Here is an 18370-nt window from a genome sequence, read left to right as displayed (position 1 = left end):
GGGAAAAAAACCTACCATCAAGAAATTAGCATATTAAACACAAAAGGACAAAGTTTCACTCAGCAATGGCAACTTGAAAAAACTTAATCAGCGTCTACATGATTTTGAATTGAAACCAAGGTTTCAAAAGATTTTGCTGTGAGTGATGAAGCTGTCTAGACCTACGTTTTCTAAGAAGCCAAGAAACCATTTTATATTAATGTAAAATGGCATTTGGAGAGTCTGGTGAATTGCAATTACTTTCCTTCACTTTGCATTTTGTCCAAATAATTCTGAGGTGCAACCTACCAACAAAATGGATTTCTTTCTGTATTGCTATTGTAAATTTTGTAGAGTTTTCATGGGCTTCTTAAATCCTGCTGGTACAAATCATCAAAGACTTGTCAACATAAAAGCTACTGGAGAATCCTAAGAAATAATTAAAAAGTCATTCTCATCATTTTATCATCAATTGGATTACAATTACTCACGGGAACAGTAATGTTAATGTCAGTATTTTTTTCAGGGTGGCAGTAGAGTTTTTTTTCTATTAATAGTCAGCCCTTAATGTATCTTATGTGAATTATTAATAGACATTCTTCAAACTCCTTCAATGACAAATGGTGTTATTAACAGCAAAATTCTAAGTGAAGTTATAATTCTCTGTCAATATTTGAATTTCAGCAGAAACTAAGTAGAGTCAGATCTAATTCATTTTTCAGTGTGTTCAAAAGGCATCTGAATACATATTAGGCAGTTGGTAAATACTGTACAGGTAATCAGATATAGGAACTGGATCTCAACTTTTCCTTAAAGCATACATGTATAGATCGAAAGAAAAAAAATATTATCTTGTTTTTTCCCTAGAAATGGAACTCATGTACTAAGGCCTGGTAGGTAAAACATGGTAATTTTTGCCTTTTTCTATAGTTTGTATTGGCTTTTCTCAGAAACTAATAAGTTTCTTTTCTAAGGCAATCATAGATCTAACATGGCTTGAACCTTGAAAACTCCAGTCTGATGAAGTATCTTTGGATATTCTTTTTCTTTCACAATTAGGCCTTGGCTTCTCTCCCCAGCACGACCTCTGTGCTATGGCTGTGTCAGACACAGAGATCCTCCCCACTTTCCATCAAAGCCTCCACTTCTTGAGTGCCAGAATATTATTACATTTTACCAATGTTCCAACAGATTGAATACTCTCATTAGTAGGGGGTAAATTCAGTCCTTAACTGTTCTTAAACTTTCAAAATGGTGGATGGACCTGGTTATTAACCTTAATCATTTAGAAGAGATACTTGCTCTTGGAGTAACAGGTAGGTTTGAAGTTCTAAATCCCTCTATTAAACCTTGTCACTGCTAAGAGAGTAAATGTTTGTTAACTTAAAGTAGTAATTTTAGGAAGAAAGACATCATATGGATTCTAGGTATCTTGGAGTAACAGGTAGGTTTGAAGTTCTAAATCCCTCTATTAAACCTTGTCACTGCTAAGAGAGTAAATGTTTGCTGACTTAAAGTAGTAATTTTAGGAAGAAAGACATCATATGGATTCTAGGTACCATCTGCTTGGATAATCTTGGAAATTCCTATCAGAGGTAATGTTTTGAACCTATGAAGTCTTAGAGCTCAAAAAAATCATAGTTATAAGTATAAACAACAATAATTGAAAACAAACTGCTACCTTTGATAACAATGCTGTTTTTTAAAACACCTTTAGAGATCCACAGTAAATAGTAGATATCTTCGTGCATTTTATTTTTGAGAGAAATCTAAGATTACAATCACTTTCATCATCTTTCCCTACTCATCCTTTTCTTAGTCATATAATACCCCAACATTTTCATCAGCACTTTATGAGAACAGATTTTAAAAATTGTACTGAGTTTAGGTGAAGACCAATGCTAGACTAGGAAGAAATAAGTCAGGGCTGAAATCTCAGAGAAAGGAAGGGCTTAATATAGTAAGATGATATTTAAGTTGTGAAGTGAGAAAGGAAGGAAGAAGCCAGTATTTCATACATTCTCTGTCTCTATGTATATATATTCTATACATATATATATATATATATGTATATATATATATATATTCTTTTTTTCTTAGGAACATAATTATTTTAAACAATTCTAAGGTCCTATCATCTGGGCTACTTAATAGCCATTTAAAAAAAGTTTTATTAAGTACTGCTAAAAACAAACACCTATGCAGTGCTTACTCCATGCCAAGAACTGTTCTATGAGCATTCTATTCTCACAACAATGCTGTAAAATAGGTTATTATTCCCATTTCAGAGAATAGGAAAATGAGAACAGAGAGGTTAAGTAATTTGTCCAAAGTCACACAGCTGGTAAGTGGTGGATCTGGGATTTGAACTCATATGGTCTGTCTTTAGAGACTCTGCTCTTCAAAGACTAACACATACAGCTTCTGTTTTAATTTAACTGATTATTATTTTTAGTTATTACATTTTTTGGGGGAATAGGTAATATAGTTAACTGGTTCAAAATTCAAAAGCTACAGGAGGCTACATACTGAAAGACACATGCAGAAGGCTATCTTCCACCCTGTCTCCCTATCACAGGCCCCCGTTTTGCAGGTAATCAGCATGACCAGTTTCTTCCATTGCATTCCAAGCAAATGCTTAAATGTTATTATGATGTTTCCTTCCCGTTTTTCCTCTTACACAGATAGACTATACTGGATGTAAGCTGGCACAGTGCCTTTTCCACTTAACAAAATATATCAAAGATCTGTCCACATAAGTGCATGAAAGCTTCCTCATTCTTTTCTTTTTTTTTTTTCTTCGGAAAGACTGCAGATGGTTGAAACGAGGGGTGGGCAAACTTTTCCTGTAAAGGGCCAGATAGTAAATATTTTAGGCTTTGAGGTTCTTATGGTCTCTGTCACATATGCTGCCTTTTTTTTTTTAAACCTTCAAGAATATAAAAACATTCTTATCTCATGGATGGTACAAAAAACAGGCTGCAGGCCGGATTTGGCTATGGATCATAGTTTGCTGATCCTTGAACCAGAAAGGCTCTTATGTTGCCACCCTGCATCCTGTCTTTCCTCACTGTGGCCCCTTCTTGACCATGCAGAGAGAGCTTTCTTCTTCCATGTGAATCTGACACTCCCACTGCTCCCTTTAAACCCTCTGTGGTTCTGGGAAGTCCAGACTGCTGGGTGGTGCCATAGGGCCCTTCCTAATCCCCATATTTCCTCCCCTCCCCGACCCCCTACCCTGCTACCAGCTACTGTGCTGGTCCAGGCCGCCATCAGCTCTGCCGCCACTCCTGCAGCGATCTGTTTGTCTCACTATAGCTACACAGCTTTTGCCACGAATCCAGTCTCTACACCTCAGCACAGCCCCTTGAGTCTTTTACAAGTGCGAATCACACCTGGGAACCTCAAACTTGTCGACAAACTAGAAGGAAGTCAACTTCCTTATCATAGTCTACAAGCCAGGCCAGCTCCTCTTGGCCCTCCTGTCTGACCTCACTGCCATCATGCTCCCTCCCTCTGCTCCCCATTCTTCAGCCACATGGACTTTTCTGTTTCTCAAACAAGCTGGGCTCATTTCTTCCTCTTTGTGGGTGCTGTTTTGTTGGCTGGCTTGTTCTTAAAGTTTACCCTCAGCTGAAATGCTGCTTCTCTTTTTTTTTGTCTTTTTAGGGCCACAGCTGAGGCATATGGAGGTTCCCAGAATAGGGGTCTAGTTGGAGCTGTCGCTGTCAGCCTATACCACAGGCACAGCAACACCAGATCTGAGCCACGTCTGCAACCTACACCACAGCTCACAGTGATGCCGGATCCTTAATTCACTGAGCAAGGCCAGGGATTGAACCCACAACCTCATGATTCCCAGTCGGATTTGTTTCTGCTGCGCCACGAAACTCCTGAAATGCTGCTTCTTTAATGAAGTTTTCCCTTACCCCCCACAACCTACAGAGGACCCTCCACTTGTCCTTAGTCATGTCACCATGCTTTATTTTCTTCATGGCTCTATGGTTGTCAATAATCATACTTTGTTTTATATTTGCTGACTCTCTGCTCTGCTAGAAAGGGTGGGCATCTCCAATGCCTAGTACATTGCCTGACACATATTAGATGAACACTGAAAATCTTCTGATTGAACAATAGAAGAATTTCAGACAAATGTACTTTTCATAGTGGATTTCTCTTCATTCCTCACCTTATATTTTAGTCTTCAGTTGCCTTGGCTTTCTCACCAATCGCTATACACAAATTTCCCTCTTAAGAGAATATGGGGTCATCTTGGTCATTTCCTCCTTCTTTGAGCAACAAACTCCTATTCATCCATCAATACCCATCTCAAATGTTACCTAGTCTCTGAATTTTTTACACTTTCCCTTGCCAGGGTCAATTTTTTCTTCTGGAAGGCTCTCAGAGCACTTTGTATAGACCTCCTTGGTCACAATGGGCTATATTTACCTACCACATATGTTTATTTACTTATTATACCCTAAATACTTTAAAACATGTATACACACAAAAAATATATAAATATATAAAATTTTCAAATGAAATAAAATATATCATTATCATTTAACCTACAATCAGCATTTTACCTATAGGGAAGTGACACCTTGGATATTGTTTATAGTAGGTATGGAAACATGTAATACAAATAGCAGCATTTAGCTCTGTGATAAGTGCTTGATGTATATTATCCAATATAATTTCCTAATATCCTTAATGAGGCAGGGACTATTATTATCTGTACTTTGCAGATGAGGAAACTAAAGTGAAGTTAGGTAACTCATTCCTGGTGGATCTGGAATTTACTGCCAGGACAACCTCCAGGCTGCTGGTGGGATGGCTCTTGGAAAGTCTGTGTGCCCTTGAGCTCTCAGTGACAAATCTGTCCTATTGCCCTGCATGAGACCTGGGGACACAGCTCCATTCAGAGGTGGGTCAGCTGGGACTCTGTCACTCCCCTGCAGCAAGGTGCTCCTGTGTGGGGCACAGATGTCCCTCTGCCAGCCAGATGGAGAGGCACAATGACGAGACTGTCCCCTGCACACCTGTGACTGTGCCATCCCCAAGGGCAGCCAGATGTCCTTGGGGCCTGCCTCCTGCTGCCACACGCTGCTTATCCATGTGGACATAAGCCGCTCTGCCAGCTCACCCTTGAGCTAATGCGAAGGGACTGCAGGGCTGTGGGCAGGAGGGCGAGAGCCTAGAAGGCAGAGGAGACAAGGGCAGAAGGAGCTGCCATTTATCTCCTTTCCTTTGGCCATTTTCCCCACAGCTTTACTGAGGTGTAATTGAGAAATAAAAACGGTATTTATTTACAGTGTACAACATGATGATCTGCTACACTTTGTGAAAAGTACAGCAAAGAAAACAATCAAGAAATGAAAAGGCAACCTTTGCAATAAAAGACAGTATTTGCAAATCATATATATGATAAGGAATTAATATCCAAAATACAGAAAGAACTCATACGACTCAACAGCAAACAACAAATACTCTGATTAGAAAATGAGCAAAAGACAAATAGGTATTTTCCCAAAAAGACGTACAAATGGCCCCCAGGAAAAGATGCTTGACATCTTTATTCTTTCCTTTTAATGAAGAAACTTTCTTCGCCTATTTACTCAGAGAATAAAGATGACAGGCAGCAATTAACAAGTGTTTTTCGAAGAAGTGTAGACTCCCTCTGCTGCAGTGTAAAGGAGAAAAGAATGCTGGGGTGGATTCTCCTAGTCTGGCTTCATCAGGAAAATTCTGTCTAGAGAAGTGGGTAACAAACTTGAGGGTTGTGCTTTTCAAAGTGTGGTCCTTGGAGCAGCAGCCACCTGGGAGCTCAGTAGAACTGCAGGCACTGAATCCCACTCCAGACCCTGAATTTGAACATGATATACACCAGGAAATTCCTAACTACATTAAAGTTTGGGAAACACTGACCCAGGGTGCCTGATTAAAATGCAAGTTTGGGCCTTTATGCCTTAGAAATTCTGACTCGCTTGATACGGATGAGATCCAGAAATCTAACAAGCACCACCTACTTTTTGGTCCTGCTTACTTTTTTGAGCACCTGGGTTCAGAGACAGTGCCGCATGGTGGAAATAGCAGACACTGTATTCAGAGAATCCTGAGATCAAATCTCAGCTATACTAGCACCTAACTAATCCTGGTTAGCCACTTCATCTCGTTCAGTTTTAACTTCCTCAACTATAGAATGGAGATACTGAATGCTTATACCTTCAGCTGGGAGGTTTAGAGGTGATAATATCTGCAAGGTGCCTAGTGCCAAATCTGTGGCACACAGTATGTGAAAGTTCAGTGTTATGGCCCTTAGATCAAACAGCTACCTAATGGTTGCCCCACTGAATGAGTTATGGACTGGGCCAGAGAGTACTGGTGAATTTCAAGTACAGGGAAAGGGAAGACCAGAGGGGGCTAAGCAAGGTATGAGAGCCGTTGTTTCTCTGTTACTTAACTTCGGCTTTAAAGATAGAGGATTAGTCTGCAGCAGCCAGTAAATGTGATTATCTACTAAGACTCACCAAGGAAATGAGTTAAAAATGCTGATTCCTTGATTCTGCTTTTCAGAGATTCTGTTTCATCAAGTCAGGGATGTGGGCCAGGGATATGCATTTTTATCCCCAGGCGATTTGATGCACCAGTCCTCCAATCTCACCCTGAGAAACAGTGGCTTAGAGAATATGTGTATTTTTTCAATAAATGAAGAGCTTGACACATGTGGCACCCTGGCTGGTCCTGGGAAATGCAGACAAGGATGGCTAACTCTGCCTGGTATCTGCCGGGCTGGAAGCTGGGGCTTCCAAGAAGGCAGGTCTGTGCTAAGGTGCCAGAATATCTACAAGAACAGCGGCCCAGAAGAACAACAGAAAAAAGCCGTACCTGGGCTTCTGCAGCTTCAATGCTGTGGGAGAGATTTCCATTTTGAACAGGTTCTGAAGCATCACTGGATGGTGTCATTTCCACCTCTGTGCTCGTGCTGTTTGGGAGCTCGATTTTTTCTGTGACACAATTTAGACACAAAGAAAGCAAATGGAATCAATGGTGGTAACAGCCATACTGGGAAGAATGTCCTAAAGGGAGAAGTCAGTGGTCTCTGAGGGGTCCTTGGATGGGGCTGCACCAAATGGCAAAGGATTTTTACCCTTCTCCCCACTCTGTGCCTGTCAATACACTCACCCCTCCTCCTCTTTTTAATAGCTCTCTGGAATCCCCTCTGGCCTAATGTCTGACCTTGAGTGGCCTATCAACTCCCAGTGTATGCATTCTCTAGACTAGGTAAATCTACCAAGTGGCCACTCAAGAACATGAACACAGACTTTTTTTTTCTTTTTAGGACCACATCGGAAGCATATGGAGGTTCCCAGGCTAAGGGGTTGAATCAGAGCTGTAGTTTCTGGCCACAGCCACAGCCATGCAGGATCCAAGCTGTGTCTGCAACCTCCACCACAGCTCACGGCAACGGTGAATCCTTAACCCACTGAGTGAAGCCAGGGATTGAACCTGCATCCTAAAGAATGCTAGTCAGATTTGTTAACCACTAAGTCATTACGGGAACTCCGAGGACAGACAGTTTTTAAGCCCAAACTATACCAAATCTATACACTATTGTTTCAACCTAGGACCACATCCCCCAGACATTTTTAATAGCAGGATCTTTTCTTTTGGATTACATTCTAGAAAGGATATTTAACTTATATTTATTAACTTTAGGAGACATGGGTCCTATGCTCTGCTCTGCCATCATCAGGCTGTCGCCTAAGCAAGTCCCCTCCATCCTCTGGGTTTAAGGAATCTTAACTGTAAGATGAGGGAATTCCACTGGTTGACCACTGGTTGAGCCTCTTGTGTCCAGCTCTAATTCCCTCAGGCTCAGTGAGTGGAAAACTCTGCCAGGGCACAAGTGTCATGGGGAGGGCAGGCCTGGGAATCTGGCCTTCTTGACTTGCCTGGAGAATGTTACTTAGAACATTCTACACCTGGGCATCCTATTGAAGGGCAGGGAGCTGAACAAGTAATGGAGGCAAAAATCTGAATCTTTCCTGAATGAGAGGTGACATTTGGCTAGAGTGACTCTCAGGTGATGGTTGAGCACTGGGGCTCTTGAACCCTGGGCATCTCAGACAGGTCTGGGTTATACCCTGATTCTAATACTTCTGGGATGGGGCCCTTAGCAAGTGACTTAACTTCTCGGAGGTTCAGCTTCCTCATCTGTAAAATTGAGAGGATGACAACATAACTACCACCGCTGCTACAACTAACAACAACAAAATACCATCAAAGAGTACAACTGTAAAGATTACATGAGCAAATCCATGTAAAGCTCTCAGCACAGTGCCTGGCACAGAGACTACAAACAAGAAACATAAACCACTTGGATCATCCTTACAACACATGCCTTGTACTAGAAAAATTTATTTCCGGGTTCGGAGGAACCCCTGCAGGTGATCAGTGATCAGGCACCACTGAGGTTGGCCGTGATTTCAGTGAGGAGGAAATACAAAGGTTCCTGGCCCTCTGGCTGTGCTGGGTCAAGTCTTGGGTTTCAGCAGACAATGAAGCTGTGTGGTTCAGTGTCAGGGTTGCCAGGAATATCAGGATGCTCATCAGTATCAGATATGGACAGTCTTAGGCTGCTCATAGAGTGTGAGAAAGTGTTTCCTTCTAGCAATTTCAGAAAAATGAGACATGTCTATCATGGGTAATTTCTCACTGGATAATAATTTGAGAATTACATAAAAATTGGTGGGTTTGGAGGAGACAAATTTTTGAATTTTTAGGGAAATGTTTTTGTTTATGTATTTAGTTGTGAAATACAGAGGCATAAATATATTTAATATGGAAGCCACTGAAACTCAAATTTATTTCATCTTTCCATGTTTCTAGTGGTGACAATGTTATCTCTATGAGGTTCTGCTCTGTATGGTTGTGACTGTTTTCCCAGTGTGCTTGGTTCAATTATTAAAACTAAAAAATACTAAGTACCTTGGGAATATATGTATTTTTATTTATATATATATATATATTTTTTTGTCTTTTGTCTTTTTTTAGGGCCACACCCATAGCATATGGAGGATCCCAGGCTAGGGGTAGAATCAGAGCTGTAGCCTCGGGCCTACACCACAGCCACAGCAACGTGGGATCCAAGCTGCGTCTGTGACCTACACCACAGCTCACGGCATCGCCGGTTCCTTAACCCACTGAGCGAGGCCAGGGATCGAACCCACTACCTCAAGGTTACTGGTCGGGTTCGTTAACCACTGAACCACGATGGCAACTCCAGGAATAGATATATTTTTTAAAGTTTTACTGAAGTATTGTTGGTTTACAAGTTGGTGATTGTTTCTGCTGTACAACAAAGTGACTCAGTTATACATATACACACATCCGTTCCCTTTCAGATTCTTTTCCCAAGTAGATGATCACAGAATATTGGGTAGAGTTCCCTGTGCTATACAGTAGGTCCCTGTACACCTCCTCCATTCCATACACCTCAGTGTACCCATGCCAATCTACCCTGAGAAATGTTCACATTGTGTTTGATGTGTCTGTGATGCAACTTGAGGATCAGCCTTCAAAGGCCAAACAACACTTGGGATGCTGGGTCCCAAAGTGGAGTTAAGATGTCCAAGAACAGACTTGAGCAGATGAGAAGAAGCAGCCTCCCAGGTGTGATAGTTAATTTTAGCTTATTTTTTTTCTTTTCCTACCAATAGAATCTTGACTGTTTTCTTGGCCAAAGAATTTCTCTGAGTTAGAAGTCAGGATAGTAGAAAAGGCAGAAACTCTTCTGAGGAATGTCATATATTTTCAGTGCAATACTGTTGAATTTTATCTGCAGATAATTTTAGTTTCTTGGGCAATAGCATAAATCCAGATTAGGGTAAATTTAGTTTGAATTTAGAATTAGAGAGCTACATTATAGTTGCAGACTGGAGAGTAACATCACATTCTGAGTTAAAATAAGATGGCTGAATGTCATGATCTGGTCACACACTCAAAAAAGTCAACCCGAAGGGATGCAGGCGAGTTTGCTGAATGCTTAAGAAGGGAGAGGCAGGGTCATCTTGCTGGGACCCTGACACTCAGTTCAGGAGTGACCAAGTAAACAGTCTGATAATTTAGTGCAGCAAATCTGGCTACCAGGCAAGAATTTCAGAAGGGGTACTCCTGTCTTTTGTTAAGCTTTAAAAGACAGGTCAGTGTGTCCTCTTCATGTGAAATCCCTGAATTAATTCTCTACTCTTCAGTGGAGATGCCTGAGTAGGAGCTGGTGTTATTTTATTTGTAAACTATTTATTTAAAGTTTATTTATTTCATATGGTTCCTCATAGAATCATTTCATGCGTTTTATTTTTTCTGGCCACACCTGTGGTATGTGGAAGTTCCTGGGCCAGGGATCGTACCTGTGGCCCAGGAGCGACCCATACTACTGCAGTGACAATGCCAAATCCTTAACCTGCTGAGCCACAGAAGAATTCCAGTCATTTCGTGTTTTTTAAAGTTCCCCTAGCATAGGTGACATATTGTGCTGTTGGTGCCCTGTATCCACCCCAGGGAAGTGGGACTCTTCCTGACACCCAGGGAAGGGCTGAGTGCAGGGCTCTGCTGTCCGCACTGAGCTGGGATGCCCACATTGGGTCCTGCCTCTGCCCACTCTGTGTGCTCCAAGAAAGGCATGAGATGGAGGTCTCCAGAGACTCACCCACATGATTGGCAGCCCCATTCTGCCTCTCGTTCTCATCCACCTGGCATTTCTTCTTGGCGATCTTGTGGAGAATTGAAGCCTTTTCTCTGAACCTCCCTGAACCAAGAGAAAGTAATGGAAAGAGACAGGGTGAGGAAGAACCAGAGCGAGGCTTGTGGCAAATGGTGAAGCGCTGGCAAAGCAGGCACGTGGCTTCCTCTGTGCTGGGGCCCTCTAAGAGCCACCACTCCTTTCTGCCCAACCCGACTGCCCTCTGACCTCCAGGAAGGTACTTTCTTACCTTGTGGCTTCTTCAGTCCAATTCTCTATTTGAGAATCTCATGCTGCCAGATCATCAGATCATCTACGAAAGGTTTAACTTGGACCTCTTCCCCCCCTCCCAAGTGTGTACAAAAAAACAAAAGCACCCATCATCACCGAAACACCCTCCACTGCTGAGGTCCAAAACAGGTCTAGAGAGACAATTGCTCTAGAGGCAGAGCCATTTTTCTGGAATTATATGCTCATCCTAGAATTGGCTTTTGACCATGGAAAGCCAAGCCCAGAGGTCCTTTGATTTGACTTTGGTTTTCAAACATTTATCTTAATTAACGCTGCAAGTTTCTAAAGGAGTCAGGAGCCTGCGTCACAGCTTTTCGAATTAGCTGAGTCAGCTGCAATTAAAGCATCAAGGAGGCAACTGATTCCATTTGGGGATTTAGGGCAAAGGATGATCAACTGAGCACAGCAAGTAATGTCTGTTGGTGATGAGATGCTTAGGGAAAGGTGCTGGAAAAAAATACCATCTTCAAAGTAATCATTTTAAACAGCTGTACCACAAACATAATGCTTCGTTTCTTCTCCATCATTGACATAATTAATGGGTAAATGCATGCAACAAGCACAGGAAAAAAAAAGCATGCAAGAGCATAGAGATTAGTGAAACAGCACATTTTTCTCTTTTAATTCTCATTTTTTTCTTCTCCCAGGAACATTCAAGGTACAAAGGAGCTTCATTTTAAACTGACTGATTATTGCCTGGATTCAGATATGATGAATCCCTGAAAAGATCACAACTCCTACAATTTTCCCAACAGGCATTTGTCATTGGCTGGGTTCTCTAGAAGCATATTAGCAGGCAAGCTCATTCTGTTTTTCTACTTAGACCAAAACCAAACCAAATCCTCCTCCAAGATATCTCTCTTGGAGAGTCTGTCCCCCTAGGATGGGGCATGGGAGGTTGGCATCCCCACCCCAACCCTCCTTGTGGATGGAAATCCTGGGGAGTGATCATAGTGGTGACTTGTATGACTTATTGGGAATGACAGAAGCTGTAAACTAGAATAGGAACAGCTGACTTCGGTGGTGAAGGTGACGCAGGATAGAGCTCCTTCTGCTCATAAGCTCCATGAACCATAAGCCTAGATGCCTGCTACCATCAAGGCAGCCTCTAGCACACTAAGTACCTTAGTCTAAGTAATGAATATGCACCATCAGGCACACTCTTCAAGGAAGCAGGAAGAGAAACATTACACAGAGAAAAGTAGGTCAGTATGTGGCCTGGGCTTCACAAGGAACAAGAAAGAAGGATGAGGTGATGGGCATGACGTCCATCCTTGAGGGATGCGGAAGGTCAGCTTTAGGTTCATAGGCCAGAGGTACTTTGAAATCTGGCTGTTTCTATTTAATCTCCAAGGAAAACTGTGAAGAAAAAGGGAAAGGAAAGAAGTCTGGGGACCAGGAGAAAGAGGTGGTAAAAGGGAATAAGAAAGGAAGAAAAAGGAGAGAAAAAGAAGCAATTCAAGGATGGAGGTGGTAGGCAGAGAGCTGAGATGGTCTGGAGGTTTCCCAGGCAGCATGGAGGCAAGAGGCTTTCCGGGCGGCCAAATCTAATCTTATCTGGGGACTCGATATGTGGATAATGAAGAGTGGTTCTCAGTAACTGGCAGTCTGAAGCCTAAAGAAAGGTACTTCTTGTGGAAGATGACACCAAGAGGTCCTCAAATCATCTGCTAAAAAGTCCAGAAGAGGAAAAGGGAGGTTCCGAAACTTTATACAAGATGATGCTTCTACTAAGAAAGTCATTCTGTGAACTCAGGGTCAGTCTTTGAACCTGGGATATACTGCGGCTCCATGAAATAAAGATGATCACTAATTGCTATTTCAAAATTAGATATAAAATAATCATAAAGCAAAAGAGCATTCAGAAGAGGAAACAAATAAGCCTGGGGGAATAAAACCTGAAATAATCCAACCAAGTAACTCCCCAAAGTCATGAATCATGGCAGAGAAAATAGCTGATAGAAACCAATTAATCCCATGTTGTTTGTAGTTCCAGGGGTCTTTTCAGAGCTCAGATGAATGCCAGAGAGAAATGACAACAAAAGGGACTCCAAAGCATGGAAGGGTTTGGACACTCCCTCTGCCAGAAAACACCTTTTGGAGCAGTGTTGGCCACTGTTGCTCATGGGCTGGTCTTCCCAAATTCACTAAAGGAGGAGTGGGAGGAAATGGTTCTAGAACTGGGATTTCACAGGTTTGCAAACATTCTCAGAGGCCAGTGAAGGTTTCTAGACTGTGTGTCACCCTTTCCCACTGCAGCAGCACCTCAGATTTTCTATGCTCTTGAAAGGGGGCAAAGGTTTCTAGACTGTGTGTCACCCTTTCCCACTGCAGCAGCACCTCAGATTTTCTATATGCTCTTGTCTTCTCTTAGGGTTCAGCTCTTGGACAGCAAGGCAAAGCTGCAGAGGCAGCCTGAGGATCAGCTTTTGTCCACCCACCGCTTCAGCTTCTTTAACACAACTTCTGTCTTAGTTTGGCAGGACCTGTCCATCATTCTGCCTTGTGAGTGCTGACAATGGCTGCTCCATAGCCTAAAAAGGATTTTTCCCTTTTGGAGATTAGTTTCTAGGAAAGCAGCAGTTGAAGGCTCACCTTCAGAATTCAGCACACAGGGAATTCCTGAGAGTGGTGGGCAGAGCGTGGCCAGCAAGGCATGCTCATTCCAGCCCAACAGAAAACCCCTGAAGTCGCCACAGGGAGCCTTTTGAGAAGAGCTGTGAAGATGAAGCTAACAGGATAAGAGTGCACAGAACATGTGATTCTCGAAGGGACCCTCTGGGCTTGGGAATAGGAAGGCCTGGTCCCTTCAGGACCTGTTCAGCCTGAAGCTACAAGCTGGGAGAGCACCAAGCACAGTATTGTGGTTAAAAGGATGTGCTTAAGAGGTAGCTAGGTCTCCATTTAAGCCCCACCTCTGCTCTGCTGGGTGAGAGTCAGTAAATTCCTGAATATTTCCGAGCTTCACTTTGCCCATTTGTTAAATAGGGATGCTAATGACCGACTCCTGCATTAAACACAAGGCTTAAGTGAGAAAATATGTGGAAAGGACTTATCACAACAGCTGGCATCCGGAGAACTCTGTACTGGGTGAACTCTGTAAATAAGAGGAAAAAGAAAAACCAACAGACACCTTCTCTCAATCCAAGCAGGTGGGACAGGAGAATTAGCTGCATCCACAGTGTAAGCATCTGGGGTCTGTGTTGGATTGCTGTTGCATTTTCTGGGAGTCCTTCAAAGTCAGTTCCAAAACTAAGAGAAGGATCACTTCATATCTTTCTGAAATTGAGAAGGTCAAGGGGAGAGAGCTGGCCCTGTGTGTTTTAAACACTGACGCCTTTGCGACCTTGCAGTGGAAAGACAGCAATGGCTTTCTCCCATCAACCTGTGAGGACAGAGTACAGGGAAGGTGTATGGCTGCTGCGCAGTGGCTTCGCTGTGGATCAAAAGAGCTTCATGACACCCAAGGGCTTTACCTTCTCTGTGTCTCAGGCTCAGAATTTTTAAGGGGGGATAATAAACAGAACACCCAGCTCATACAGTTGCTGGAAGACTTGATGGGTTAATAGTCCTCAGGTGTTTAGGTGGTCTCTGACATACAGGACATGCTTGGGAATTGTTACTCAGAAAGGGTTCTTATCATCAATGACAGGACCTTCATTCCCATAAGTTACTGAAAATAAAAAGCTTGATCCTTAAAATAAAAAGCAGGCTTAGCAACCTCCAGTGCAAGAGACCTTGGCAGTAAAGGCCTTGCTTCCGTAGGCTATTTTAGGCATGGATTCCACGCTGGCATAAGGGCTGACACGGACAGATCTAAGAAACAACTGTAGCTTTCTGCCTGGGGATAGAGAAGACGTATTTGAGCACTATTCAAGGTGAGCGAAGGAGTGATTTTTTTTTTTTTAACGTTTTAAGGCAACCTTAAAAAATATACTCTGTTGCGGTATGAACCCTTAAAGTGTATTTTTATATAGCAACAGATATTTGTATACTTAAAAATCTCAGAAATAGCAAACTCTGCTCAAATCGTGAGGCACCTACGTCAAAACCTCATATACAATGTTAATATAGTTCAGTTTGGTCTGAAATCTGCAAAAGAATACCAGCTGAGTGTCCTCAGGGGAGAGTGCATTGAGGGGGTGGTAGGGAAGTGTGGGAAGAAAAGATCAAAGCAGGAGGGCCTATTATGAATAAGAATAAATTTTGGAAAAACAGCCAGGCATCAAAATCCTTAACCAACCTCTGTCCATAAAACAGAAGCTCTAAGCTGCATCGCAAAATAACTTTTCCAGGTTCTGTTTACTCAAGAAAAATGCATTCTGCTTCTGTTCTGCTGTTGAGGCATTAAAACAGTCCTCGGAAATTCCTTCCCACATTTCCCACCGAGTAATTGGCATCTCTGCACAGGTTTCCTTGGGGCTGGAGATCAGATTAGCTCCCGGCTGCCATAGAACATTCTGAGCACCAGCAACACAGGAGAGCAGGACCAAAGAGATGGAAAGATGTTAAGGGAGCAGCCACAGACACCTCGGCGGACCTCAGTTTTGGGAGAAGAAAAGGAAAAATGAAACAGAAGGGAAAACTTGAAAATAGTATTTTTGAAACTATTTTGGTGTTTTCAGCTCTGCCTTTCCTGTCCTGTCTTTGAAGTTTATGCCTTGGCTGGTAACCTAGAAAGCAAAAGTGCACCTGAACTTTCCTATTTATCCTGTGTCTTTTTTTTTTCCTGGAAGCAAGACTCAAGTAGGGCAGACAGGCCACTGCCACTCTGAGAAGGCATGGAATTGAGATGATATGGCCAAGAGCCAAAGCTGACCTTGGGGTCACTGTGGGTTCTTCTCTTTCTCTCACATCCCACATGCTATCCATCTGCAAATCTGGGCCTCCACCTGCAGAATATTTCAAAATCTGCCTGCCTCTCCCTCCCCATCCTCTGGAATGAGCAACAATCCAGCCAGCCTCCTCACTAGTCTCCCCTTTCACCTTCACCCCTCTGTCCCCCAGCCTGGGCTCATCCTAGGGTCCTTAGTGATCTCACTTCTCTGTGCAAAATCCTGCTGTGGTTCCTTAGGTCAAGGTGAAAGCCCAAGTATTTCCAATGACCTGGAATATTCTGTCCCATGTTGCTCACCTCAACCACATGACTTGTCCCTTCCCCCTCGCCAAGCTTACTCTGCTCCAGCCACACTGGCCTCCATGTTGTTTTGGAAAACTGTGCACTGTCCCACCTCAGGGCCATGGCATTTGCTGGTCCTTCTACCTGGATTGTTCTTCACTCAGTTCTTCACTCAGAGGGTTCAACCTCTGTTCAAATGTCACCCTCTCAATGAGGCTGCTCTGAGCAGCCCATTTACATTTGCAGCTTCTTCACCGTTACACATCCCCAGCTTATTTTCTCTAAAGCATTTCTCATCATCTAATTTACTGTATCATTATTACATTGTTTTTTGCATTGTTTTTTACCTTTCTTTTTTTTTAGGGCTGTACCTGCAGCATATACAAGTTCCCAGGCTAGGGGTCAAATCAGAGCTGCAGCTGCTGGCCTACACCACAGCCACAGCAATGAGGGATCCAAGCCATGTCTGTGACCTGTACCACAGCTTGAGGCAATGCCAGATCCTTAACCCACTGAGCCAGGCCAGAGATCGAACCTGAGTCCTCATAGATACTAGCTGGGTTTGTAATCCACTGAGCTACAATGGGAACTCTTACTATAGCATTATTGCTATTGATTATATGTTGCTTCCCATTAGCAGCTGGGCTCCATGAGGGTAGGGATTTTCATTGGGTTTGCTCACTGCTGTATCCACAGCACCCCTTGACGCTCAATCAATCTTTCTCTTTGTGGTTTCCAGGAAAATTGTTGCGGTTCTCACATGCTTCTTGTTGGCTAATGACCCAAAGTAAATCCTTTCAGTAGGGCTGAAAGGTCCGTCTGTAGGGCTGAGGGTCCATATGTAGAAACCCAGGACTAGCTGAGGGTAAAGAGGGAAAATGGGGTGGACCAGGTTCAGAGGTGGGAGACACATCAGTGGTCCCCTTCTGTACCTTCCTCACGAGGCTGCCAAGAGGAGCACTGAAAGGAGCCTTTGTGATGGAAGAAGAGGCCACATGAGCACAGCAGGCAGCAGGGCTGGGAAAACTGGACTTTGGCTCCTCCCTCTGTATGAAGATGGTCCTCATTTGCCAAGGCCTAACTGAAGGCCATACCCGAAGCTTTCTCTACAGATGCCCACGCTCTCCTTCCCAAGTGGAAATCCACCATTCTCTTAGCACTTTGTTCCCCTGTCACAGCCCTTATTTCAGCTTGCCACTCACCTGTCTGCCTTCCCCACCAGAGGACAGGGATTTTCACTCTGCCACCTTTGTACCCTCAACAAGTGTCTTAGAATCATGCTTGGCTCATCACAAACATTCATTGAGGTACAGTGAAGCTCTCCCTGTATTAGTGCCCCCAGGTGGTCTAAGCTTTTCTTCCAAGTCAGTACAAGTCACAAACCATCTTCTACTCTGCAAATATTAACCAAGCCTGTGCTGTGAACCAGGTAATACTTGGTAATAAGAGAGACCCAGGTGGTACCCTTGTAGAGTTCACAGCCTGGAGCCAGAGAGGGACAAGAAACAAGGACTTAAGATTCATGCTCTGATGGTGGGGGTCTTCTTAGGGGGGTGTGGAAACTCAGAGAACAGTTAAAGTTCCAAGATAAAAAGACATGAACTAGCAGCTTAAAGGAATAAACTCCTCTTCTGTTTATAAACTATCCTCATGTGGTGCCTTACTCACCTAATAAGACCTTGCCAGGTTGGTTTTTTTTTTTTTTTTTCGCTTTTTAGGGCTGCACCCTTGGCATATGGAAGTTCCCAAGCTAGGGGTTGAAGCAGAGCTATAGCCACTGGCCTATACCACAGCCACAGCAAAGCCGGGTCCTTAACCCACTGAGCGGGGCCAGGGGTTGAACCTGCATCATGGGTACTAGTTAGGTTTGTTACCGCTGAGCCACAATGGGAGCTCTGGATCTGGCCTGATTTTTATTCTTTTTTTTTTTTTTTGTCTTTTGTCTTTTGTCTTTTTGTTGTTGTTGTTGCTATTTCTTGGGCCGCTCCCGCGGCATATGGAGGTTCCCAGGCTAGGGGTTGAGTCGGAGCTGTAGCCACCGGCCTACGCCAGAGCCACAGCAACGCGGGATCCGAGCCGCGTCTGCAACCTACACCACAGCTCACGGCAACGCCGGATCGTTAACCCACTGAGCAAGGGCAGGGACCGAACCCGCAACCTCATGGTTCCTAGTCGGATTCGTTAACCACTGCGCCATGACAGGAACTCCTGATTTTTATTCTTAAAAGTAAAATATT

The 18370-nt window shown here is 43.3% G+C and overlaps 1 protein-coding gene across 5 annotated transcripts in view; it reads right to left on the bottom strand.

Moving 5' to 3' along the window:
• The window catches only part of SLC24A2 (solute carrier family 24 member 2), a 274386-nt gene that overhangs the window by 42851 nt on the left and 213165 nt on the right, over positions 1-18370 (bottom strand). For all 5 annotated transcript variants that reach the window (XM_021078223.2, XM_021078320.2, XM_021078277.2 and 2 more), the window contains 2 exon segments: positions 10691-10789; positions 6868-6986 (listed from right to left, as the gene is read on the bottom strand). In XM_021078223.2, the coding sequence (XP_020933882.1) occupies positions 6868-6986; positions 10691-10789 (218 nt within the window).

This window comes from Sus scrofa, chromosome 1, assembly GCF_054392235.1.
Source record: "Sus scrofa isolate SSC_HxYL_T2T_F1_AM1 chromosome 1, Sscrofa_HxYL_maternal_Yorkshire_Landrace_v2.0, whole genome shotgun sequence".
In the NCBI taxonomy this organism is placed as follows: domain Eukaryota; kingdom Metazoa; phylum Chordata; class Mammalia; order Artiodactyla; family Suidae; genus Sus; species Sus scrofa.
This window is presented reverse-complemented; position numbering and strand designations above follow the sequence as displayed.